Here is a 26471-nt window from a genome sequence, read left to right as displayed (position 1 = left end):
GTAGCGGTCAGCTCGTCTGGGTGGAGTGAAGTTTACTACAACAAATTAGCCAACAGAGGACTGACTGCGGTGTTATGGCTGAGTGAAAAATAGCGAGAAGTGGGGAAAAACATCTTTAAATCAGAGACTTCTCCAGGAAAGAGGCGCAGAAAGAAAGCGGTGTTATAGACAGCGAGCTGAGATGAGTGATGTGAGTGAAGAGTCGCTGCTGGATTATTTCTACTCCACCGGAGGCAGCTCAGGCAGAGTCAAAAATGCAGATATACTGAAGACATTTAAGCCCTTTATTGGCCACAGTGACTTGCAGTTACGTGGTAAGTAGCGAGTCGTTGTCTCGGGGATTCACATCGATTGAAATAATAACCCGAAAAAATGGGGAAACGTGGTGTGCGTGGTCGCGCGGCATCTCGGTACCGTGAGATGGCACAAATATCAGCTCACACCCCTCTCATATTTACACTAAAATGATTCGTGTCTTTTATAACATTCATCAGTGTGCTTTAACAAACAGCTTTTGCGTCCTTTCATTGTTCCTGTGCCGTGAAGCAGACATCTGGTTTGCATTAAAAGCCCCTCTAACAGACCTACAGTTTCAGCAGGAATTGTGTCATTTCCTCCCTCAGGCCAGTTGTAGCTGCCTGGTAACTCAGCACAGGACCATCACTAAAATGTATGACACCCTGCAGTGTCACATGAAGGTCCTGTGGCTCCTCAAACACAGCTGTGGCCCCTCAGCAACATGAGGAATAATTATAAATTCACTTTTTTCCCACTTTTGTCTAGATGATCTCAGTTGTAGTGTTTTTAGTGTGTGGGTCTGTGCTGTTCTCCTCCACCCACTTACTGTACAGATAGTTATGTAACTGTTCTGAATCACTGCTTACAACAAAACTCCTCTCATATCTGGCTCATTTTGACAGATGTTTGTTGAGTGTAGTTAAGTGTTCACCTGGTGAGTGCAGTCTATGGTGGTGGAAGAAGTACTCAGATCCTTTAGGCCGCTTATGTAAAAGTAGAAATAACCATTGTCTAAAAATACAATAAGGCATAAAAGTAACAGACCTGGACCAAGGGCGTAAATATAGACAGCACAGGGAAGTTGGGATGAGGGGGCCCACGAAGAGAGTGGGCCCTCAGAAACTATGTTAGGGAGAGAACAGGCCCTTGAAAGTAATACACATAGACTCAGACTGCAGTACTGTGAGGAGAGAAAATCAATCAGCAGCAGATTATGATAATTGATGGATATTTACAATGTGCCCTGCTGTTAAAAAAAAGACTCTTTCTCTTGGGACAGAGGTGGCTGGTGTGCAAAGGTTTGCTTTTGCTAAAGGGGAAAGCAGAGGAGGCGAGTTTGAAGAACTAAGTTGGTCATTTCCCACTTGTGGGTGATAACTCTTTGGCTCTTGTACTCGTTTGGACGAGCGGGATTGCAAATGTACTTGTCAGTGTGGTTTGGCCGTGTAGTTGTCGTTAAGGAGTAACGTGTGTAGGCGGGGCTGACCGGAGCTCCTCGCCATGATGCCGGCTCACATGTTGCATCATGTTAGTTGTACTATTTGTGTAGTTCAACACCCTCTTGCAATATTTGCAGACCATTTTTGTCTTTTCGGTTATCTTTTCGCCTTTATTTCTTTCTGACTTGAAGAGGCTCAAATACTGCCACACTTTCGATTTGAAACCGGAGGGCGAGTCCTCCATTTAAATATCGCCTGTCGCGAAACCTTTGCTTCAACTTAAGTTGGTGCATTGACTCTAGTCTTGGACATGACGTAAGATGTTGAAAACGTAGTGAAGTGGCATGTCGAGCAAGACACGTCAAATGTAGATTACGCCCTCTGCTGTTCGCGATTCATTTTTCATCTCACAGATTTGAATCTTGATTTGACGCATCATTACATCCCTACAGTGTAGACCTACTTCCTGAGTAAAATGGCATTTTACTGCTTATAAATTCAACTTAAAAAAATGTAAGAAGATTGTGCCCTCTGAATTTTATAAATAAAAAAAGTTGAATTTATAAGCAGTAAAATACAACTTTGCTCAATCAGTAAACTTTTGATAGTCATGGTGAGGTATGTTGTGTTTCTAAATGATTGGAATTGTTGTTGGGAAATCTAGCAGGTTCGACAGGATTTATTGAAGCTTGCATTATTTTTAGCCAAGTGTGCCTAAAATAGATACACATCCCAGTGAAACCCTTAAAAAAAACATGTGACTGACTAATGGTAGAATATCTGCAGTTTTATTGCAAAATATTTTGGACCCGGAGCTTGAAATGATTCATTATCTCTCTGTTCAACACTGCTCTTTACCTTTGGCACAGGCTGACACACAAACATATTTTAACCTCCCTAAATGATTATCCAGAGTGACCTTGTATTGCTGTTCCCAGCATGTTCTGTCCAGATGCTATGTCAGCAGTGCAGTTGTTGACAGAGGTTTAGAGAGCTGCCTTGATACTCTGCCATCTGACATGTCTGTCCAATTAGAAAAGTGCTTCCCAGACGTTTGAAGTCTGCCGTAGCATGTGGTTGCAGATTTCCATGTGGTAATTGTGATGATAGTGCTTTAATCATAATTAAGTCCACATGCATGACTGGATGTAGATCTCTAATGGGGTTGCTTTTTCATCAGATCCAAAAAGTGGGGCAAGTGTGTCGGTGCGGGGGGTGGGGGGGGGGCTGTGCACATTTGTTTGTGCAGACCTTTGGCTAATAAATGACTAACATGTATGTTTCTCAGTTTGGTGAGCAAGGAATTCTTTTGTTGAGACAGATGTAAGTGGCTGCTTCCTTTGGATTTCCTGTTGTTGTTGAGCGGTGCAACTATCTCACTACGAATGTTCTTTCCGTCCACATCAGGAAACGGAAACACTTCAATTGTCCAGAGCTGCGTGCCCATGTGCACCTATAGGCATGAATGGAATACCTATGCCTGGAAAAATTCCTCGCTTGTGTAGCCAATGCGGCTGCTCTTAATCACACAGTCTGCACACATCTGCTCACTGCTGTAAACAAAGGCAGAAAGCGTTATCTGATGAGCTCTATCAGCTGTATGTTTGTTTGGTTCCCACAGGAAAGATTTACCGTAGTGACTCAGGTTGTTGCCTTTGGGAATGCACTGTGATCTGTTTGGATCTTTGCTGGAGGGGAGCATCTTTCCTCTCTATCACAGAAGCAACTATTTCTTTGCAGGGTGAGCTGCATGTAACTTGGTCAGACCTCCTTCCTCTTAACTGCCTCAGAAACATAAATCAGCAAATCATCCTGCAGACTGAAGCTCATAAACCGCACATCGATTGTAAACAGACCACAGTACAATCTAGCTGCTTCTGTTTCTGCAAATACTTAAAGGGACAGTTCAGATTTTTTAAAGCGGTTTCATGAGGTATTTAACCATAGACAGTTTATGACACACACTGAAGATTTCAGTTAGCAGGCCCTCAGTTTGGAGAAGCAAGCAATTTATTTGCTATCAAGATGTATTTGGCCACCCCAAAAAATTCATTATCATTTAAGTGTACTCTATATTTAGAATTAACAGTGATTTCCGGTAAATGAAGCCGTTATATCACTCTCTTCAAAACCAGACTTCACTGGAAGACAACAGGAAACTTAACAAGAAATGGCCAAAAAAACAGCAAAAGATATTGTAAAATAAAAGAAGTTATGAAAAAATTACCACAAAATCAGAAAAAAAGGATTAAAATAAGCAAAAGATTAAAAAACAGAAAAGAAAATTACCTCAAATGCTGAAAATCTATCATCAACCAATCTATCTATCTATCTATCAATCAACCAATCAATCTATCTATCTATTTATCTATCTATCTATAGACTACTCCTCGCCCAGTCTTCCCGATGTTTTCATGAGAAATCAAAACAATTTCCTCAGATTTAAAAGGGTCAAACAGCTTGAGAAAGGCATTTGAACGCAGCATAAGAAAACTGACGACAATCTAGGTTTCAAAGGGTTAATGTTGCTGAACACAGGAGTTAGTGGTTCACAGCTGTCTTGATCAGGTGTTTTGTTGGTGTTATCGTATGACTTGGCCGTTTAAAAGGGTTCGTTCAGATTCGTCAAAGTCACACAATAACACAAACTGAGTCTGGTGGCGTTGACGAGAACATAAATGGAGAACTGAAGACAATAGTGTCTTCCCATGGGAATGGACTGTGACGTAAAGGTAATGCAGTAAAGAATACTCTCAACATATGGTACACTTGAAATGATTGTAATTTTTTAGGTTTTGCTGCTGCCCTGGTCCAGAGCAGGACTTGCTTAGCTTCTGTGTCAGACTCCAGCCTGCTTCTCCAAACTGGGATCTGCCATCTACGATATTTAATGAACTGGCTGTGGATAAGTGCCCCATAAAACAAACCCCACTTCTAAAGATCCAAACTATCCCTTAAATGTGTTTAATCGTAAATCAAACTCGATTAAGGCTTTTATTATTCTCGTCTATTTCTGTCACCCTCATAAACTGGCCGAGTTGAGTTTGTGCCATTTCTTTTTGTCCTCATTTAACATTTTTGGGTGCTGGAACCATTTGTGTTTTACTGAATGTGAGACATTAGAAGCTATGTTTAGCCTGTCATTATTTCACATTAAATGTTTTTCCCTGCAGCTAAATACAGAGAGGAATTCAAGCTCATCATTGACCGAATCGCTGTGGTGAAGTCAGAGAATGTGAGTAAACTCTTCAAATACTTTAACCTTTTGTGGAAACAGCTCTGTTCCCATGTATTCTGTAGTCAATGTCAACACTGTGGTATAAACAGGCGAATGTTTCACTGCTTTTTAATGCTCCATTTAAACTCAGATAAGATAAAATAATCCTCTATTTATCCCCAGAGGGGAAATTCAAGAGTTGCAGCAGTACAAGGGTAAAAGTTGCATGCATGGAAGGTCAAATAGAATAACATATAATAAATAAAAGATCAATGTACTGTGAAAAATAGAGGTACAGTGCAGTAGATGGAAGTTAAAGTGACAGTGATGTTACAAGGTGACACAGTGTGAATGGTAGCAGCAGTTGTGTAGACAGTGCAGTGAGCAGTGCAATTTTTTTAGTGTGAAATAGTGTGCAGTAGTAGACCGAGGTAAACTTTGATACAAGGCGCAATATAGTTGAAGTAGCATATGAAGAAGATGGATAGATGTGGTATTAGAAGAATGTCAAAATAAATATTAAAGTGCAAAAGTACATGTTATGTTATGTCATGTCGTGTTGTATTGATGGTGGTTGGCTTGTGGATTTAGGAGGGGTATCAGTGCAGTCAACCGTGACACAACAGGGCGTTCTACAATCTGTTTTTTGTTTTTACAGAACTGTTTGTACCTTCTGGTTTCCCCACAAGGGACTGCAGCTGCAGTTTTCGTTTTAATTGACACTATTTTTATGATTGACATTTTGTTTCACTGAATCCTTTATGTGCAAAGTACCACGTCTCACTAATTATCTGTTCCCTGAATAACTGGACTCAAACGGCATTAGAGATGTGATCTTTATATTTAAAAAAAAAAAAATCAAATAATCTTCTTACAAATTCGGTCCCCTTCATCTCCTTATAGAAAACCCTTGAATATATATCCAAATATTGCTCAGTTAAACGTTAAAGTTAAATAAGTAAAAATATGTGTAATGAGTCTGTCACATCAAAGAAAAACATGTTATTAACCATCCAGCCAAATTGTTATCATTAAAAATATTGTCAAATATATAAATTAGGTTTCAAAACTTTGAAAAAATTAGCAGTATTCTTTTCTCTGAGATGCTGGGGGTGTGTCTGCTGAAGCAGTTGAAACTACATTATCGTAGCTACTTACACTAGAGCTTGCTGCATTATATTACATTTTGGTGACGTTCTGTTCACCCCGTGTGTGAGCAGCGAGTTTGCTACATCCTACAAGCTCTCTCAGCTCTTTCAGTCATAACTTATATTGCAATAATGTGCAATTTGTAACATTTTCACAATTGCAAATTAAGGAAAAAACTGGCAAAAACATTTATGTAGTAGACTGAAAAATCAACTGTCAAATGGACTTGCACTCGTATAGCGCTTTCACACTACTTTTCACATTCACCATTCACACAAATTCGGTCACTGATGGCAGAGGCTACCGTACAAGGCGCTGCCTGCTGCTCAGGTTTGTAACATTCATGCACATTCACACACAGATAGAACAGCCATGGGCAGTATCTTGTCAAAAAATACTTTGACGTGCAGACTGCAGGAGCCGGGAATTGAATCGCCAACCCTCCAATTAGTGGACAACCCGCTCTACCTCCTGAGCCACAACTGCTCAGATTGACTTGATTATTCTAGTAGCTACCACAAGTTTAATTTCATGTGAAATTTCAATAATTTATGAAATAAAAATAATACTGCTTGGCGCCTTTGTATTTATACAATATTGCCACGCAAAATACCATATCACAATGCCGTATTGATTTTTTTTCCAACAACCCTTTTGGATATATAGGAAAAAAAACACAAGATATTTTGAAAAAGATGTTATAACCACATGACGAGCTTATTCCTTCTTTTCAAATGCGCATTGTGCTAACTGACTTTGTTTTAGGGTGAGAAGTATCTTGTCCTAAAGAAGAAATACAGACAAATGCTGCATGAGCGAGACACCAAAAATCCCGGGACAGACGGGGACGGACAGAGATGTCCGAGCCCAGCCAGAACTCCGGCCACTGTACAGTGGGACACAACGGACGCCTCGACTTCCTCTCCTCAACAGAAGGAACGACAGGACGAGCCGATGTCATGTGGAGAGCCTGACGGTGCTGCAGAGGTGAATTCAAAATCAGTTCACTATTCTTTTTTATCAAACTGTAAAAACAAACTGGGACGAGCTGGTGTGATTCAGCATCAACTTGGGTTACTAAAATGCAACTCTGTGCTATCGCTCCAGCACACAGTGTTCTCTCTGTATGTGAATGACGCATTTATCTCTCAACAGGGCCATCTTTGTGTCCACTTCCTTTTCTCTATACTACCATGTGTCAGCATTTAATGATGGTTTACGCAGAGGAATCCTGTGCAGCAGAAAAATGCTCTTTCACTAAGTAAGCCACTGCGAGAAGAAAGGGAAGGTCAAAGGGCTTATGTCTTTACATAAAGGGCAGCAACATTTACAACTAATGCATAGAAGCAGCGATAAACTCTTGTGAAAATAAACACTGTGCCGGTTAATGCACAATAATCCTCTGAAGTACTTTTACATATTGTTCCTGCAGTAAACTTGAGCGTTTAATCATAGATTTGAAAGATTAAATGTATTTTATGCTGCTGGTTTAATGTCCTCGCACATTTGCTCAAACAGGCACTAAAACAAACATCTATCCACACCCAGATGGTGCTGGGGGGAAAAAAAGAGCGAGCAAAGAGCCGTCTGTTATCCTCAGCCAGCACTGACGCAGCTAAATGTTTGGCCTCAGATCACACACTCAGATCAGGGAAAGTCTGAGTTTATAGCACATTATGTGTGTCCCCCTGTAGGACCAGCAGATCAATCAGAACGCTCTCCTGCAGCCTCCTGCTGTCCAAACCCAGGAGCCCTCGGCACAAAGCAACGGGGACGATGAGCTGGACAAAGATTCAGGGTCAAAGGTGACATTTTGCCTGAGTGAGAGCCAGTGATTGAACACTGGGCTGGTACTCGCTGGCACAAAGTTTCTGCATTATTGCTTTTTGCCAACTCCTCTGCATGCTGTTAATTCTGTGAACTTCAAAAATATGATGCTGCTCTGTGGCTGTCTCCGGTGCAATATGTAGCTCACTTAGACGCTGAAACATTTAGCTGACCCACGGAAAAGTTTGGCAATCAATCAATTGTTCGACTCAGATGAGAATATTTTAGTTTTTCTTTCATACTTCCATGACAGTAAATGGATATCTTTGGGTGTTGGACATCACTTTGGGTTCTGGGAATCGTACTATTTTTAAAAAACTATTTTTTCTGACAGTTTTATATGAAACAATCAAGACAATAAAGAGCAGATTAATTAATAAGGGACATGAAAAAAACAAAAAAACCTGCTGGATGAGGGTTAGACCCACGCTCTTGTATTAAAAGTCACGTCGGTAGTCTTTCACAATAGTACAGAGCAGACAGGCCTATAAAGACCGCAGGCTGGGCCCTGCATCATTTTCGAAGCTGGCCTATGAAAACAGCATTTGTCACATAAATTCACAGCATGCTGTGTTTGTGACGTGTGTTTTAGGTCTCTAGAATCATTACCGTAAAAACCGTTTAGTTTTTTAGACTATACTCTAGACCAAAATCTCCCAACCAGGGGTACTTGCGACTGAGAGAGTGATGATTATTTAGCGAGCAAGCAGTGAAGTCGAAATAAAAAGTCAAACATAATGAATGTTTGATTAAACGTCTGACACTTCAAGTGTTACAATATGAACCACAGCTAGGGGGTAAAAAAAACAAGCTTAGACAACTCTATGATGTCTGTGATAAAAAATGCACAGAAAATATTCTATCAACATTTAGTTTTATGTAGTCAATACAGTTTAGTCATTTTAAATGACATTCAGAGGATCACATTTGGAACATGGCGAGCGGCGGTGATGACGGGGTACTTCAGGCTACCCGACAGGGCTGTGGGGATCTAGTGTAATAATCACTACTTCACCACCAGAAATCTATTTATTATTTATTTTATTGTACCTAGAGGGCTGTCAAACTGTATTTAGACCCTCAGGAAGGATAGCTGTTGGACAAAATGATGTCTGTAAGGTAAACTAATATTAAAATTAACATTTGGTAAAATGTATAGACTACAGACAATACAATATGAAGACCTGTTGTTGAAATGACCTGACACACTGACATTTTTTTAAGGTTTTTTTTTTTTAATGTAGGCCCCAGATCTTATAGTGTAAGTCGCCTAATGCACCTTTGTCGAACTGTTACTTAAGCCAAATAACTGATTTAATTTTTTTTCTATTTGAACTTTTTGTGTCTAAAAATAGTGGTTTAAATACTACTAATAGTTTAAAATTTAAGTTTGCCAAATGTGTGCAAAGAAGGACACAATTTGACCTTACATAAAATGTGATTAAAAAAAAAAAAGAAATTAAATACAGTACATTATCTCACAGTTTAACTCCCAGATCAGTGCTGACACTGCAGTGGTTCCTCCTTTACCCACCAGGTGGTGCTGAGTAAATTACCTGGATTTGTAACCCACTTTATGAAGAGTTTGAGTGGGAGGGGGACCCACTGGGGGAGAATCTGCATTTAAATAAAGCGCTCTGTTATTATGTTAAACAGCAACATGTTGGAACTCATTAGAAAGATAATAATCATTTGTGCCCATTATAGAGATTGAGATTCATCCCAGAGAGAGATGTGAGGCTGGCCCTGATGGCCGGCACAATAGACGGATGAAATATGTTGAAGTGTGTTAATGAAGCACCAGCAATCAGATTAAGTGTGTTTGCTTTAGGTATTAGTCACACCATTGAACTTTGTATTTAGGACCCAGTGTTGACAGTTGTTTCACATCAGAGAAGCTACCTGGCTGGTTTCATACACTCTTCTTAATCTCAACACCTGAGGCTGTTTAAGCCTGTTTGCAGAATATTCTGCCAAAACTTGATAGGAAATCAAGTCCCAATCGCCAGATGAAATTTGGCATGACATTATGTAGAGACACTGAAACTTTACATTTCAACAATGCTGTGGTTAATGTGTGTTTATGTTTAGGTACAAAAAAAGCGTTATGGTTAGGAAAAGATCATGTTTGGCTTAAAATACCCAGTTTTGGTGGCTCAAAGGCTGCTGGAAATGGAGCAATGTCTTGGTAAAAAAATCTTGCTAAAAACTGCCACCTGTGTTCGGTGGCAAAACACACTGATGCAGCAATGACTTGCTAAAACAACCGGTTTTGTTGTTAGTTGCTCTCAAAAAGTGGCCTGCAGCTGTCTTGCCTGGGTACCACCTGTACTTTATTTTGTGGACAGCAGCAGACCACTGCTCAAGACCTACAAACAACAAAAGCACTTTTTTTAATAAGACATCAGGGCATTTTCAGTCATGTTTGTAGAAACCAAATCAGGTATTTTAAGCCAACACATGATGTTTTCCTACCCCCCAACCAAGTGGTTATTGTGCTTAAATAAAACCACACAACTTTTCACAACTAAAAATTAAAATGTAAACACATACATATGAAACCTACATTTTTGACATATCTGTGGTTTGCAGAAATGTCCAATGGCAACATTTAAACTGGTGATTAGCTTAGATGAGCATTTGAGGATAGTCACTTTGGATTATTGTCATTTTCAGCCCAGACTGAAATATCTAAACAACTTTGGGACGGACTGCCATGAAATTGCGTGCAGACATTCACAGTCTCTTGAGGATGAATCCTACTGACTTTGATTATCCTTTGACTTTTAGTGCTACCATAAGGTTGATTTTGGTGGTTTTCATTTAAATGTCTTGACAACTTTTGGATGGATTTCCATCAAGTTTTGTACAGACTTTCACGTCTCCATCAGGATGAAATGTACTAATTTGAACATACTTGGCTCAAAATATTAACTAACTAATACTGCTCCAAAATTATGACCAAATACACTCAGCAAAATGGAAGATACTCCCCTCAGCCTCATGCCTGCAACCAGGGCTGTAATGATTAGTTGACTAATGAGTAATTAATTAATGGTTTTATTTATGAGCATTTGTTGGTTCTGTTTTATAGCATGATATCTGAATATTTTTAGGTTTATATTGTTGTTTAGACTTGAAGATGCCACCCGAGTTTTGGAAAATTGCGGTTTCTTCACAGTATTTTCTGCCAAATCAAAACCAGATGAATAATTTTTTTTTAAAAAAATCAACAAATGAATCAATGCTGCAAATAATAGTTGAAGCCCTAAAAGCAACTAAAGTACAATTTATAAAAATAAAAATGCTGGAAGAATATTTTAATTTTTGTAACCTCTTAGTCTTTCTTTTCATGCTCGACAATGTTTTTTTCTCCCTGTTATTATTAGTCTCCACCAAAAGTGCAAAGAAAAAACATGGACATGTGCCAGAGTGGAATAGGCTGGATAAATACAATCCCTCCACTTTTCGTGTTCAGCACGCTGACGTATGGCAGTTTGTGCAAGAGACTTGAAAGGCCCGAGTGTTTTAACATCTTGTCTCCGTATGATCTGAGAACAATTTGCAATCAAGTTAAGGAAAGAAAACTCCCTCCTCTCACATAAATCAGCCACAGTGACACTCTTATACACTGCTGACCGCCTGTGTTCCTTATTTTTTTTAATTTTTAATTTTTTTTTTTTAGAGTTTTTCTCTTCACACCCTTGAGACTGTCGTGGTGACAAAAACACACGGCCCGACTGTAGGCCTGTTTTTTTTTGGTTAATTGTTAATTGGATTGTTATTCATTACCCCTTGTGTGTGAAATCGGCACCTCAGTCTCGCTGCCTCATTACCTCTCTGTCTGTCTGACACCCTTTGGTCTCATCTCGTCAGCTGGAAAACATCACAGCAGTGTGACCAGTCTGTGTGTGTGTGTGTGTGTGTGTGTGTGTGTGTGTGTGTTCCCTGTGATGCTGAATCACGCTGTGTGACCATTATAACTGATAAAGTACAGCTAACTGTTTGTCACCGCTGAGTAACGGTCATGTGTATTCTGTTTTTCAGTCCGAGTCAGAGCAAGACGAGGAGTCTACGGGCAGTATGGGCTCCGCTGCCGTCGCTGTGAGTACTTTTCCTTCCTTTTCATATAGCTTCCTTATTACAAAGAGTTTTAAGTAAAAGATTTCAAAAATGACCATTAGGGTTTGGTCTTGGGAAAACACATCCACTCTCCCTGTTACTACTTGTGCCCTTTAAAAGGTATACTCAAAAAATTTACACAGTCCTGAGCCATCAGAAGTATGTGACGGTGTATTAATCTGCAGAGAAAGTGCCTGCTGCTGGTATTTTGATAATATTTTGCCTTTTTTAGGACATTTCTGGGTCGTATAGCCCCCAGCCAATAACAGCACTCGGATGAGATTGAGACTTCTTAAAAAGGTAGCGACTATTATATGAAAACTATATATGAAAAACTACGAAAATTGCGGACACAGGGACAAAAAATGCAAATATAGTGAGGCGAGTGGACAAAGCTCATTCCAAAACAAGAGCTAGCGGGTTGACTCACTTTTAACGCTGTCTGACACGCAAATCATCAAATACTGATGCCTGGTCAGTGGCCCCCGGCGTCTAATTCTGATGCATTCAGAATAGCAGCGGTGCAAAACAGTTGGCAGCATTTTTCCGTGCAACTGCCATAGTATAAAGAGCAAGAAGGCCCACATATGGATGGTCAAACAAACTCCGGACTTTCACCCAGGAAACACGTGTTTGTGTCCTGTTTGAAACCAAAAGTCAATGGAGTTATTTTCATGACATCATATTCTGCTAGTATGTGTAGCATACTATGCTAATGACATATATTATGTAACGTACGTATGTCAAGGGACTTTACATTAAATAAGTAAGAAATGTTTCTATTTTAAGCCAAACCAAGGTTTTTTCAAGGTTTTTTTTTACCTACATTCTTAGTTTGTTTTGAAAAGAGACTGCAAGTTAAATTTTAAAAGACACAATGCATGGGACGACTGAAATAGATACCCCTGCTCAGGGCGTTCAAATTTGACACTGGAGGGGTATCTAGAGGGTCATAGTCTGATGAGTGGGGTCGCTGAGCAAATTTCGGTATTTTTGAGATTGGAGTGAGAATGCGTTGTCACTTTCACCAGCGAGCGCTGAAGGAGAGGATAAGGAGCGACGCAGAGCTGTGTGTTTTCTCCTGGACGGGTCAGTGCCGAGAGTTTGATTGGTTAGCTTGGTAAAGTATCGGCTTTTTCAAAACAACAAATACAACGTTTTTACAATAGTTCAGGAGCGTTTTTAAACAGTGACAGACAATTCCTGCATAGTTTCCCTTTAAACCAGTAACAGAAATATGATCTGTGTGCAGTGTGATGACGGCTGTCTCCTCTATGTGACAGTTAGCTGTGACTCAGTCATATGTAGGAAATGGATTAGAGGGTTTGTAGTTTCAGCACTTTCCATAGAGGCCACAACAGGATGTGGACAGTGTGGGGCGTGTGTGTGTGCGTGTGTGTGTGTGTGTGCGTGCGTGTGTGTGTGTGTGTGTGTGTAAATCTGAACCCCTCCCTCTCTCTGCGATAGCTGGATCCTATTGAGAAGGAGTGGATCTACTCGGCTGCAGGTGCTCGAGTCCCTGACCTCTCTCAGCTGCTCAGACAGGACCCCTCGCTCGCAAACAAGAAGGTAACGCCGCACTACAGGATCAGTCCTTTTTAATGCAAACTGGAATTTAACTTCAGAGTTTTTGCCATCTGTCTGTGATAAAAACAAAGGGGAATGTGGAGATATCACTACCACAAAGTCTGACAGGGCAAGAAACACATGATCAAAACCATTTTAAACAAACACCAAGGCTAGCCAAACTCATTTAAAAGAAAATGAGGACAAATGGTAAAATTATAAAAACATAAGTTGTCCCATGCCTCTCAAGGTACACTGCTATGACCTGCAGGTAGAGGGTCCTGTGACAGAAACAGAGGAAGTCATCATAAGGTTACGCTCAGTAGCCTTACCAGCTTGTTAACTTGTATTGTAAGAAGGCAATCAGTGAAAAAAGTAAAGCTGTCCTTGATAGAATTAATAAAACTCAAAGAGAAAAAAGCTTGTTAATCAATGCTTCTGTCATCTCTATTAAGCTTTGACAACTGTGATTATTAAGTTGTGATAAAACACTGAGCTGAGGACACATATTTTTAATAATACATTTCTGCTGAAGTGTGTCCAGTGTTCTCATTCACTGTTTGTACTTACACCTATGACAATAATGTATATATAAAATAATTTCATAACCTGCGTAATCGTGAACCAGGAGACTGCTATTATGTGACCTGTCATTTCTTATATGAGGGGAGCGAAGGAGGAAGTCAGGTGACATAATATAAAGAGCAACAAGTGGTGAACAGGTCAAACCAACACAGGACTTTAACCCTGGGGACCTACGTCTGTGTTGTGTGTGAAACAAATGGTTAACGTTTAAAACTACGTTAATAATTTGACGTTATGTTAAATACATAATGTTGTGCCTTAACAGGATTCTTTTCCAAAACTTAACCCAACTGTTTGGGGAAATATTTTCGGTAACGCTAGAAGGACTTGTTGTACATAACTGAAATTATCATGAGCTGCTCTATGAAGATTCGTTGCATGGCAACATTTTAAAAAACCCTCCAAAAACTAAATTGTAAAACCCCAGAAAATACGCAGCCATATCCTATCCATCATGTGACTCTTGCCTTGCAGGTTTTAGGGGTCCCTCTTGAGAGTCTCTTGTTGTGAACATCGACCACAGATCACAAACCGCCCTCATGCTTTCTGCTGTACTTTCTGTAGTTACGTACACTGTTCCCAGTGCAACAAGGGATTTTAACTTTTAACATCCAAAAAACTGGTTTACATAATTTGGCAAGTTTACTAGTTATGTTTCTAGATTTGTTCTTCATCCTGCTTGACTTTGTTTTAGTGGTGCTGTCTGCTCCCAGATCTGACAGCGATTCATTTGGTGGATGCAATTTTATCAAAACTGTAAGAATTAATAATCAAACACGGATACAAAATGAACAAAATTTAAAAAAGAAAACTAACAGTTTCATGCTGTTGAATGCATTATTTCATTAATTTATGCTTTCTTGTCTTTTTTGGGGGGCAAACCAGGACTTCACCTCAGTGAGTATTTGGCACTTTGAGTAGTAATAATCAATGTATGTGACATGTTGCATGTTTTTACCAGCTCATAATAGTTTGTTGGACTTTTGTTTTTTTTTGTTCCATGATTTATGTCTGACTTAAAGCTTCTTATTTTCTCATTTTGACTCCCGACACTGCGACCATGACCGTCCTTCTCAGGGGGTGAGTTTCATCATGGTTGATAACTCTGAACACCTACTGTAGCCTGTTGAAGTGAGAGTTGATTTACAACCTGCATTAAAACTCTTTCTTTCATCTGATCTGAATGTGATACTCTCAGACTTTCTGCTTGTATAAATTTCACAAGCCCATTCTGCCGAGACTTTTCCCTTAATAGTATTCTGAGAACCCCGTGTTAAAACATCCAGATCATGCATTTCAAAGGTCCACTATCAAAAGGATTATGAAAGATAGCTTTTTAGCTCCTGTGCCCCCCTGACAACCCAAATCCTTTTATTTGTCTCCCTGTGCGCTTAAGAGATTTGAGCTCATGTTTGTTGTCCCTCCCCTGTGTCACAGTTCTCACACTGTCCTGTGGCCATGGCAGACCACCTTCTAAGAGTCGCCCTAAGCCTCTGCCGTCCCCACCCGGACAAGATAGCACGGCCGCCATTGAAGTGTAGGGAGATGTGTGGGGGAGATTAAGGAGAGTCTTAATGCCCCACAAAGACTTCACCCACTTAAAGATAATCTGAAAGTAATAGAGCAGGCTGGGATTAATTGTAGAACAATGCTGGTTGTGTCCCTGGGAAGGTGCTAAGTCCCCCTCGGGCCTCTTTGATGTTCCCTTTAGCCCTCAGCCTTTCCCTGTTCTGCAGAGGTGGATGCTTTTCCACAGATAACGTATACGGAGATACGCAGAATCACGAGAGCCGGTCTTTAAAAGTATTTATATGTGATCTGCATGTGTCATGTCCTCACTTTGCCCAACAGAAGTCATGTTAAGCGTACCAAATACCAGACTCTAAAGCATGTGTTTGAGCAGGACTGAAGGGATTACTCTTCATCCTGGGGAGGACTTAAGTGTTTCCTGTTCGGACCAAATGTTTGTTGGCATCAGGTGGTTTTATAGATGTGCACTTCAAACAGCAGGTTTGAAATTGCTTAAAGGGCAACTTTGGTATTTTCCTACCTGAACCCTTTTCCCTCATGATTAAGAAACTAATGGACTCAACAAATTTTTTAACTTGGTCCAATATTGAGGGAGACCGCTGCAGGCAGAAACTGCAAAACACGCTGCAATGTAACTCCTCAGGGCATTTGTCACTTTATGTCCACTAAGTGCTGTTTTTGCCACTGACAGGCTGAGAGATAGACCTTTTTGTCAAAGATTAATACCTTTTTATTTAACTAGAAACAGGTGAGAAATAGCTATCGCTAAACCCATAAAATAAGTATTTAAACAGTCATTTAAGGAGGTATAGATTTAGCATATTTTCATATCTCACTTGATGAATTAAGGGTTTATATCATCTTTGTATGTTTAACACAGTGTTGGCAGACTTTCAAAGCCCCAATCCAAATACACCACCTGTACTACATCCCTTACCCATCATTTTGTGCATTCACATCTAGGGTTATGTTGTCCCAATTCTTTTTGGGATAGAGGGGTAGGATGTACCGCCAAACTGAGGTTTTTCAAAAGCTTACTTCTAATCGAATGCTATCGGAAATCATCAGGAAGATGGCTGCATGAGCAACAACAGAAAACCACAAATTTAATTTCTTCATAAAAATTTTAAAAAATACAATAGTCATTATATAATCTTAGTTCGCAGTCACTGAAGTGTATTATAAATCACTGGTATGCGTATGTCTTGGGAGCTAACTAAACAAAATAGCAAATGTGACATTTTCATTGTTGATTTGTGTGTGACAACACTGCATTTTGAAAATTTTCCATGGCACATTTTGCCTCCTTTGATGACATATAACACCTGAAATTTAACCAAAGTCTAGCAGCAAAGTTGCTGCACTTGTTACAGCTCCTCTATTATCAGTGTTGACTGGCAGGGTAGGAGCATTTAGCCCGGAAATGAAGCAGTAATCTTGTTTATTTAAAGACTTCTTTGGTTACTTGATAGGGTGAAATTTCAGTTATGAGCATCATGACAATCTGTAAGGATGCCGACAGCCCACAGAAGAGAAAAAGCACCAAAACAGAAAACAGCATATTTGAAATGTTGGCAACACGTACTGCATATGTGTTTCTGTAAACCCAAGCATCAGCGACTACCCATGATGTATCAGGGTCTTCAAGGGTTGTTTCATTTCATAAGGGAAGATTTGCAGCCACTAATGCTAGAAACTCTGTGCTGTGGGGCAAGGCGGCACTTTAAAACACGATGAACGGGTAAAAGTAAGGTGCAGCTTTTCAATTGCACTTTTAGTTGACGTAAATTGACTGTGCACAAACGCCCGTTAACGCGACACTGCAGTCTGTTTCGCCACAATCAGCTGCAGAGCTCTTCCTCAATACTCGACCAATTTTAAAACTTATCACCATTTGTCACAGAAAAACACGGGAAAAAAGAAAAACACGGGAAAAAAGAAAAACAAGGGAAAAAAGGCTGAAAAATACCACAGTTTTGCTTAAAAGTCTCACTCCTAACACTCTTTTTCTCTTCCTGTCCTCCTCGTGACGCCTCTGCTCCTGCTGTGACGACTTCCTCCACCACACAGTTTGTAAGTACATCATCAGCCCATCACTCCTCTCTTTCCTCCACATCAAGTGTCAGACACAGTAACCATTGTATCGCCTGTTGATGCGAGCCCTCTTTGGCCACCACTTCCCTCACTGGGGAGCGCGTGGCGGGGACAGGGACGTCCCTGAGTGATTGGACAGGTGGAGGTAGGAGGGGCGGCCACCCCGGTGGGCAGGAACAGGATCGAGAGGCGCAGGAAGGGAAGACGCTGCATCCTGTCCGGCCTCGTCCATCACTCCTGCCCACCGGGAGACCCGCCGAGCCGCCTGTCAAACAGCTCTTTGGCCACTCTGTCTTCAGATGTGACAGGGGACAGACAAAAGAGATGGAGACACTTAAGCCAGACAGCATCTATCACAATCTGTTTCTCAGACGTCCGACACACAGAGGTGTAGTCACCTATCGCTCCCAGTGACACAAGTCTAATTTTTTCTCAGCCAGCTTTTGGACGCAGGTTTGTTGTGCTACGATTAGCACAATTAGCCTCAAAAGACAAAAGGACCTGTGTGCTGGTCAGTTTGTCACAAGTCACAGAGCTAAACATCTGTTTTTCTCTGAAAAAAACCCAAAAAAACCCCAATTACAGCGGTTCTGAAGGTTTTTCTAGAATCATCAAAGACTTCTCTGTCTGTTTGGATGAAAAAATATTCTGTCAATCATAAGAACAAAATAGCTTTCTGAAAGTTTTTCAAGTTGTGACTGTATTTCCAGGTAGCTGGAAATGTCACATGCCCTTAAAATATTAACCCATTATTTTGCAACAGAATACAACATCGATATAAACAAATATAACTGGTAGTAAAATGTTTAAATGTTTGTTCATGTTAAATAAATTGAAGTTAACATGTAGCCATAAATTATGTGTCAGAAAACACAACATTTTTGGGTTGCTGGGCAGCTCAGTTGGTAGAGCCTCAGAGGCTATGTGATCTGTCCAGCGGCCGTTTGCTGAGGCCAAAAAAGCCCCAAATATATCTTTAAAGTAAGAAAACATAAGATTTTGTTTCTGCAACCGTGGAATTAAACAGCTATGTTATGAAAACTTGATTGGTTTTGGAGCTTACCGGCACATTTCAAAATGTGCAGCTGGCAATGCTGAAGTCTGAAGTCGATTTAAAGGACTTGAAGACGCCAACAGACTTCATTTTTATTGAGGACACTGTTTGAAAACTGTGTTATTCTGTTACATGTTTCTTTAAATGTTCTTTAAAGTGCAGAATAAGAGTTTTTATCGTGTCTGATTAAGAGCAGTGAAGACAAAAATAACCAAAGGTTATAAGGTTTTCATCTATCCGGAGTTAACGTGTGATGCTGAAATGGTCACTGTTGGATTCACCGTGTTGAGGGTCAGACTCAGAAGTGGTGGATGTGGTTACTCAGCCGACATCTGCACCTACGCTCCGCTTCACCTGTTGATAGCTCATAATTACACACTTTATGCTGCTTTAAGAGTGCTGGAAAAAATGTGGAGATCACAGCTGTAGCCCGACAGGTGGATGTGGTTTGCGTGTGTGTTTTCACTGTGTGTCGTACATACGTGTGTCTAGTATCTTAGCATGTGGACCTGTGGGTGTATCACTGAGTGTTGTGTCGCGGGGCCCCGTGTTTCGCTGCTTGACGTGTGCTGACAGTAGCGCGCTGATGTCTGGGTGGGTCTCCACTCTGCAGGTCACACTAACATCATCAATCTTCCCCCCGGTGACAGGCGGCCGGGCCCCCCAACTGTGGGCACAGGGCTGTGTTGTTTTGTAATTAGGCTCTGTTCGATGGCAGGAAACCATCTCCATCCCCTCTGTGCGCAGCTGGCCCTCAGCCCTCACACAGCCAATGAGAAGCTGCCCTGCTCAGCTTAGACTACCTGTAATGATGCTACAGCAATTAGCATGCCTGACAACAGTACAGAAGATTTTTAGTCTACGAGTGACTTTTCTTTTCTTGTTGCACACAGACAGCTCTGCACTGGGCCGCCAAACATGGCAACGGGGACATGGCGGCGTTGGTGGCTAACGCAGGCGCTGATGTCAACACTAAATCAGTAAGTGCATTTTTGTTCAAGGCTATAATTTAAAGGGGTACGCCAACTATTACGTGCCAACATTACATCAAGAATTTCCTGGGATTTGTGTAAGATGGAGAAACTGTCAAAATTCAAGCAGCAGAAGCCAACATATCCTGACTTTTAGTCTTTATTATGGGTCAAGCTCCCAAAAAACAGTTTACATGCACAGTTTAGTCGAGCTAGAGTTATGCCTCGATTAGACCATTTAACTGGACTAATGTCCGTGTCCCAGTACACAAGCACCAGGGGAGAATCCATTTATTGACCGAAGTATGTTCGACTATACCACAGCAGCTGGAGATCTGCCCTCTTTCAGCTTTAATGTAAATCTATAATATTTATACAGTTTAGACCGCATCACAATCAGAACTGTTTTTTGCAATAACTTCAGGATGGAAAACCGCCGCGTCACGTACATAAAATCAAACAGCGCTGAGCAAACTCTGCCTTCATTGATTTGTTTCAAGCCACCTAAAAAAATCTATATCAGTTTAAGTATAGCTTACGCTATATTAAGGATATTTTCACAGCTTTACCTTGCTGTAAGGCGGCCCTTAATGACGGGGATTTGAAGCAGTTACATCAAAAACATTTTATCATTTTATCCACCGTTCAGTGGATAATAGGTGACAGTGTCTATCCCTAACCACCGAGGGGATCCGGTGCGGCGACTAGGAGCACGCGCAGATCACAGAGTCCAGTTAAAGTCTGACTTTGTCAGACTTGACAGAATGGCTCGATTTCCAATTGAATTATCTTGGTGTTTTTGTCCGATTTCAAGAAATCTGAATTAGTCTGATTTCAGTCGGGCTAAAGTGTTTGCATGTATTTTAAAAGTCTAATTTTAGTCGGACTGACTCAATAATTTGACTTAACATCATGTGAACGTACTGCATGGTGTGCGAATTGAACTTTGTGTGTTAAATAGGTGGAGTGCCCCTTTAATTCTGTGCAATTTAACTTTTCTGTGCACAATTTTCACAGATTTATTCCTGGTATTCTTCTGTCTTGCAGCATGTGAGTATGCAGACTCTATCGTGACACAGTGACGGTGTGTACAGTAAGTTGTTTGATTTGTTACAATAGATCAGCAACGCGGCGGCCGCTTTCTTCTTCTGTGCCCTTCAGTGACGTAATGCAGCGAAAATGATCCAGCTGTGCAAACGCATCCCGGCAGCACGTGTTGTCGGGCTGCGAGAGTACTCCGCTAATAAATCATGTCATGTCACGTTAATTGTTTCCCAAAACAGTGCGTCTATGTGCCAGCATGCACAACTCTAGAACTATGCAATTTTCGGCGAATTACCAGGCAATTATGTTTTTATCATTATCTTATGTTTCCATAACCTTTGCTAATTTGTATATTTTCTCCCACGCTGTTTTCATTGGCTGCGTTCGGGCCTGGGAAACTCCAGGGGGTAAGAACTAAACCTTCCAGCACTTTGCCACAGTTTACAACCTCTGAACTCAACACAGAGTGAAAATGTCAGTTTTAAACGGCTTCCTTTTATGTGTCAGTGACGTGACTGTGGAGAGTGTGTTTGAATGCCACCTTACATCACCTCTGGCCCTAAAATGAGAATATTTCATTTTCTTTATGTACGTTTTCCTTCTGTTCCACGTTTTTGTTCTGCAGGGATACACGCCTTTACACATCGCAGCGTTACACGGTCATCGGCATATTCTGGACCTGCTCATAGAGACATACGGTAAAAACGCTTTTATTTAGCTGTGCCAATAACGCACAACAGCAGCACTGTTCAGTGCATGGCTCATGGGTTATTTCTTAAAGCTTAAAGTGTAAAGCGTCAGTGAAGTAGCTGCTGCTTTCCATGACTCGTCTCAAGTTCTGAGATTTATTTTTTCTGTTACCAGGAGCCAAAGAAAACTTAAGAGACTACAGCGGCCATCTTGCCTGCCATTATCTGAACATCAAGGACGCGGAGGGTCCAGAGGAAGACTGCGAGCTGCGTGAGTGAACCTAAAATCGTGTGATGAATAATAACCAACAACTTCATCAAGCCTTTTAAACCTGCACAAGTTGTTCTGGTTTCTTTCAAAAACATAATAAGACATGGCCCAAAACTTAGCAAAAAGTTAGTTAAAAAGTTACGAGAAAATTACATTAAAAAAAACAAACAAAAAAAGCACAGGAAATTTATAATTGTAACATAATTATTTTTAAATTTTAAAATATAACATTAATATAATTATAAATATAGTTTTCAGGATATTTCCCCTAATTTTTGGACTTGTTTCTAAAAATGCTCTCCTCTCCTCTTTTTTCTTTTTTCTTAAAAAAACAATTAATTGTTTTGTAAAATTTGTTACACAGTTCTTTCCAAGTTGGTCATTGACTTTTTTTGGCTCAGCTTTCAAAGGGGTCGTTCAGCTTGTACAAAGCGTCTGAATGCAGCACAAGAAAACTGATATCAATCTACGTTTCAAAAGATTTATACCACAAGTTAAGTTTTGATTAGTTTGTAATAATTTATGACCTCTGTGCTCTTACGTTGTTTTGTTGTATTTCTTTGTTTGGCCAGCTGATCAAGATCTTACTGCATCGCCTTTTTCTTGCCTAAAATCTTTCCAGAAACATATTTATAGTTTGGCTGTAATAGTAAGTTAGTGAACAGGAAGTTGGCGCTGTACTACTTCCTGCACAGTGAAAACATGTTTTCAGAAACATGTTTTAGCTCCATGTTTAACTGAAATCTGAGATCAATGGCTGCCATTGTCTCACTCATTTATTGGTCGGGTGCGGTGAGATGCATTCTGGTAGTTGTAGACGGACTGATTTTATGTGAGGACCGTCTTTATATCGGTGAAATACTTCTTTAACTTTTGTTTCTGATCTCAGAGTTTCAAGTCACTCAGGCCAGAGAGCGGAACAGAAACAGGAAGTTGGCGTCGCTGTTTCACTCCAAGAAGAAGTGGGGCTCAGCGGAGGAGCTGGCTCCGATCGAGGAGGAGAGGATGGCGTCACATCAGCTCGCCCTTCCCGCGTTCAGACCCCGAAAATTCTCCCGCTGAGTAAAGACCGACACCGGGGACGATTTCCGACTCTGCTAGTTCTCCCACACTCACACGTCCTCCTAATCCTCACATATTCACACACGCACGATGTAAATGATAAACTCTGAAGTGTTGCAGATGAAGCTATGCGTTAATGTGTATTATCAATATTTATGCTCACCACAAAAGTATTTCTTGAAGCCTTTAAATTTTGATGAATGTTGCTAAATGTTGCCTTACAGTTTCAGACACTCAGGCCACATGGAGTCTTTAAAGTCATCGTCTTAGTTTGTGTTTTAATTCCTGGAATAACGGGATAAAGATATTCTGTATTAAAATTATCAGACTCGTCCTTTAAAAGGAGCACACTGGTGGTGTTTATGTTTTGGACTATTAAAAATCATTTGTATATAACACTACGATGACCATTTTCTAAAACATACCACAAGTTGTTAGACTGATTTATTGGTATTGATTTATTTAATAATTACAATTATAGTATCAACTAAGGGACCGTCTGAAAATGACTTGTGTTGGGAGGGGGGCTTAACTTTTGTGGTTAAAGCAGTAAAGCCCTCCTTGCTGTTTTTAATATTTTGTTTGGACACACTGAGAAAACCTCCAGCATCTTAAAGCTGGAGTGCGTTACTGTTACGTTTTAACTAACGTCTGATACATTTAAGCCGTTGCCAAAAGAGTTCACACAATGCTGATTAAGTCCGTCTCTGCCGGGGAAACCTCTCAATGTTTCACAGTATACCAGAGTTATGATGTCTGAGGCGACTTTGGCACACAACCGTCAACCCGTCAGAGTTAAAGGGCATTAACAGCGTAAAGACCACAGTGACTGAACAGCAGAGGATAGCATGACGTAAGCTAAAGCAAAAAATAAAAAAAAAAATCTGAAGAAACGTTCAAGAAAAGTTTATGGAGTAAATGCTCCAGATAAAAAAAAAAACAAACTCAAAATGCAGAAGAAGAATTAAGGTGAAAATACTTACAGGAGAAGACTTGAGGAGAGCGCTGATGCGGGGCGGAGGCGACGCAGCTCACCTGCAGGCAAATGTGAAAAGCATGAATCAGCGATGTGTTTGTGTAACTATTCTCACTGCCAGAGAGGGCGAGAAAAAAGTCCCACTCTCCAGCTTTAAAACAGAACGACAACATTGGTACTCGATTCATGATTAATAAGTATTAAAGGCAAAGTGTACAAAAATGAAAAGGTTGAATCCTAACCTTAATATGAAATTGTAATATAGTAAGGGATCCTTTTTTATTTTATGTTTTTTTATAATTAATTAATCTTCAAGGGAAAACTGAAACAAGATATGTTAAAAAAAATCCTCCTCTGATCCTCCAAAAAGGTCATACCCCAAGAAAAATATATATCATATAATAAAAATAAAAAATATATATATATATTGTTTTACTGTCCCTAATTGCAACAAATAAGTCTTGATGATCCAATAACAGAGCAAGAAACTCGGACAGCATGCATTCATTCATTGCAATTATTTTGAGCAAGTTTGTGATTGCTCGGGGTTTCTTAGTAAAGCAGCTGTCATAATCATTCAGTTTTACGTAAAATCCAAGAACACACCAGCTTAAAACCCAGCTCGCAACCACATTATGAGACAGGAACATAATTTTTAAAAATAGAGGGATGAATCTACAAATAATAGATCAGAAAATTAACAAAAAAAGTATAATTAATGTACATTTTCAAACTGCAATGAAGACAGTTTACATTTAATATAAAAAGTTGAACTCTACTTTGCAAAATGTTTTTCGGTAGCATAAATGTCTTTAATTGGTCATTAATGGGCTTCAACATATAAAACCATCAGTGTGTTTCTTAAAATCAGAGCTGAGACATTACAGAGTCCCAGAAGTTGATTTTTTTAAATCACTGTTGTTAATGTTAGTTCAGTTCACGCTTTTGATTCAATGCCAGTTAAGAGTTTTCATATCCCTGCAGAGTCGCATTCGGCTTAATGTTATTCTGTCGTGACACAGTTTGTCTGTGTTTAGTTTGTCATGATTCAAAAAAGTTGCCACTGAGTTTTTTGACTAATGCTGTTTAATCTCATAAACTTTTGTGCCAACGTGTCAGTGGATTTTTAAAAAAAAAATTGTCCACCTATGTTACCTTTTGCAAAAGAAATTTGCACTATAAGATTGTTTTAGTCTTCTACATTGTTCTGTGCATTGATTTGAAGGGCCTTAGTGTTGCTTTAGAAGTCATTTTAATTTTTTTTGTAAAATATGCTCATTGTTTATAATTTGGTGCAACTGTAAAAGCTAAATTTCAAGTTAATTGTATCATCTGAAGTTAAAAAAAAACTGCCTCCATTACATATTTTGCACAATATTTATATGATGAAGATATTTTGGTATTAAACTGTATTTTATATCAAACTGAATATCTGTGTTTTATAGCACTCTGATTTTGCAGCTGCATAGTTCACTTTAAACACTGTTTCAGGTCATTTTTGCTCACACTCAGTTTCTCCTCATACGAAGCAGAACAACTTGTGATAATGCCCTTTTTTTTTTCCTTTTCTCTTTTAATACAATAACGGCCGTTTTTTAAGCTGCCTTTGATCTTCCTTTAACTACCTGACTTTGCGGGCTACAGATGGAGTAAATATGGGCCCTGCTAACTCTCCATACGGCTTTAGACCTTAATTCCTGATTAGCTGAAAAGGGCAGCACTTGCTTTTGGGTCTTGGATATCAGACGACACAGAGGGGAACAGAGGCAAATGTTTTTGTGCTTCATTTTTGAAGCGAGGATGTTTGGGGGATAAGAGGGAGTTTCTGTAATAGATACTTATCTTACTGCCCTCAAGCCCCTCAAACAAAGTCCCCCTCTGAAGAGATTATAACCCAGGGAGGGCACATTAACTCTAATCCGATGCTTTGAGGCCCTCGCACCCCCATACCACCCTCTGCCCCACTTATTTCACCCCTTCTGTTGTCGGGGGGCTACCTTGTATCTGGTGCATGTATGAGCAGAGCCTGTGGCTACACACAAGGGTTTGTGAGTGTGTGTGTGTGTGTTTGTGTGTGAGTCAGGGGGGTGGAGTGACTGTTTCAATAGCACGCTGACTCTAATGAAAAGCATTGAGGGGTGCATACTGCTGTGTAACTGATTCCTCTCTCTGAAGAGATTAGGCGCTACATTGTTGGTTCAGTTGCTCATTTCCATGAGAGCACAGCCTCCCACCAGCGGCTGCTCGGCTTTGTTATTTTGAGTTGGAAAACACAGAGCCCAATGTCCCGGGCTTCCTTGTCACCATTGTTTCACAAATAGGCCAAAATGTAGATGTCACGTCACAGATGCCCAATAACCTCATTAGCTGCTCTCCGTGAGGCTATACAGAGAAAATAATAGATGCATGAACTTCAGTTTGTTTCTGCGTAAAACTGAGGTAATGTCACTCTTTAAAGCTTTTTTTTTTTAAACTAGAAATATAACATTTACCTTTTGAAACCTGAGTAAATTGGCTCAATTGCTTTCAAAAACATGGGAAGAAGGCAATGAGCAACAAAAGAAGAAATAAGACAAAAATTAGCATTAAGTACAAGAAAATTAACTGTCAATAAAAAAACACAAAAAAAGTTAAAAAAAAAAAACAACAAAAAAAACAACAACAACAACAAAGAAATGACTTCCAAAAAAGTGCTATAAAAGTTACAATTTTTAAAATAATTTTCTAAATCTGCCAATTCTTCTTGCATGACTCAACGGTGAACAAAGAATCCAAAAGTGAAAGAAAATACTGATGTGAAAGATTTTTTTAATTGTTAGGTTTTAGTGAAGATGCATGTTTTAGGGGAGTATTGAGC

General features: G+C 40.0%; 1 protein-coding gene across 2 annotated transcripts; it reads left to right on the top strand.

The window, feature by feature from the left end:
- LOC121946711 (uncharacterized) lies at positions 1 to 25043 on the top strand. Of its 2 annotated transcripts, XM_088081805.1 has the most exons (12): positions 1 to 314; positions 4631 to 4692; positions 6589 to 6810; positions 7518 to 7628; positions 11698 to 11754; positions 13240 to 13341; positions 14809 to 14820; positions 14895 to 14897; positions 19495 to 19587; positions 21242 to 21314; positions 21481 to 21576; positions 22466 to 25043. In XM_088081805.1, exons 1-12 carry the CDS (start codon positions 182 to 184, stop codon positions 22636 to 22638), a joined length of 1137 nt encoding a protein of 378 aa, XP_087937931.1. In that variant the 5' UTR covers positions 1 to 181; the 3' UTR covers positions 22639 to 25043. The 2 variants fall into 2 exon arrangements, with proteins under 2 accessions (XP_087937931.1, XP_087937930.1); XM_088081804.1 differs by lacking the exons at positions 14809 to 14820; positions 14895 to 14897 and having other exon boundaries at positions 13240 to 13351; positions 19487 to 19587.
- The last annotated feature ends 1428 nt before the right edge of the window (positions 25044 to 26471 follow it).

Source organism: Plectropomus leopardus, chromosome 9 (genome assembly GCF_026936395.1).
Source record: "Plectropomus leopardus strain MGB_pleo_1.0 chromosome 9, ASM2693639v1, whole genome shotgun sequence".
NCBI lineage: Eukaryota > Metazoa > Chordata > Actinopteri > Perciformes > Serranidae > Plectropomus > Plectropomus leopardus.
This window is presented reverse-complemented; position numbering and strand designations above follow the sequence as displayed.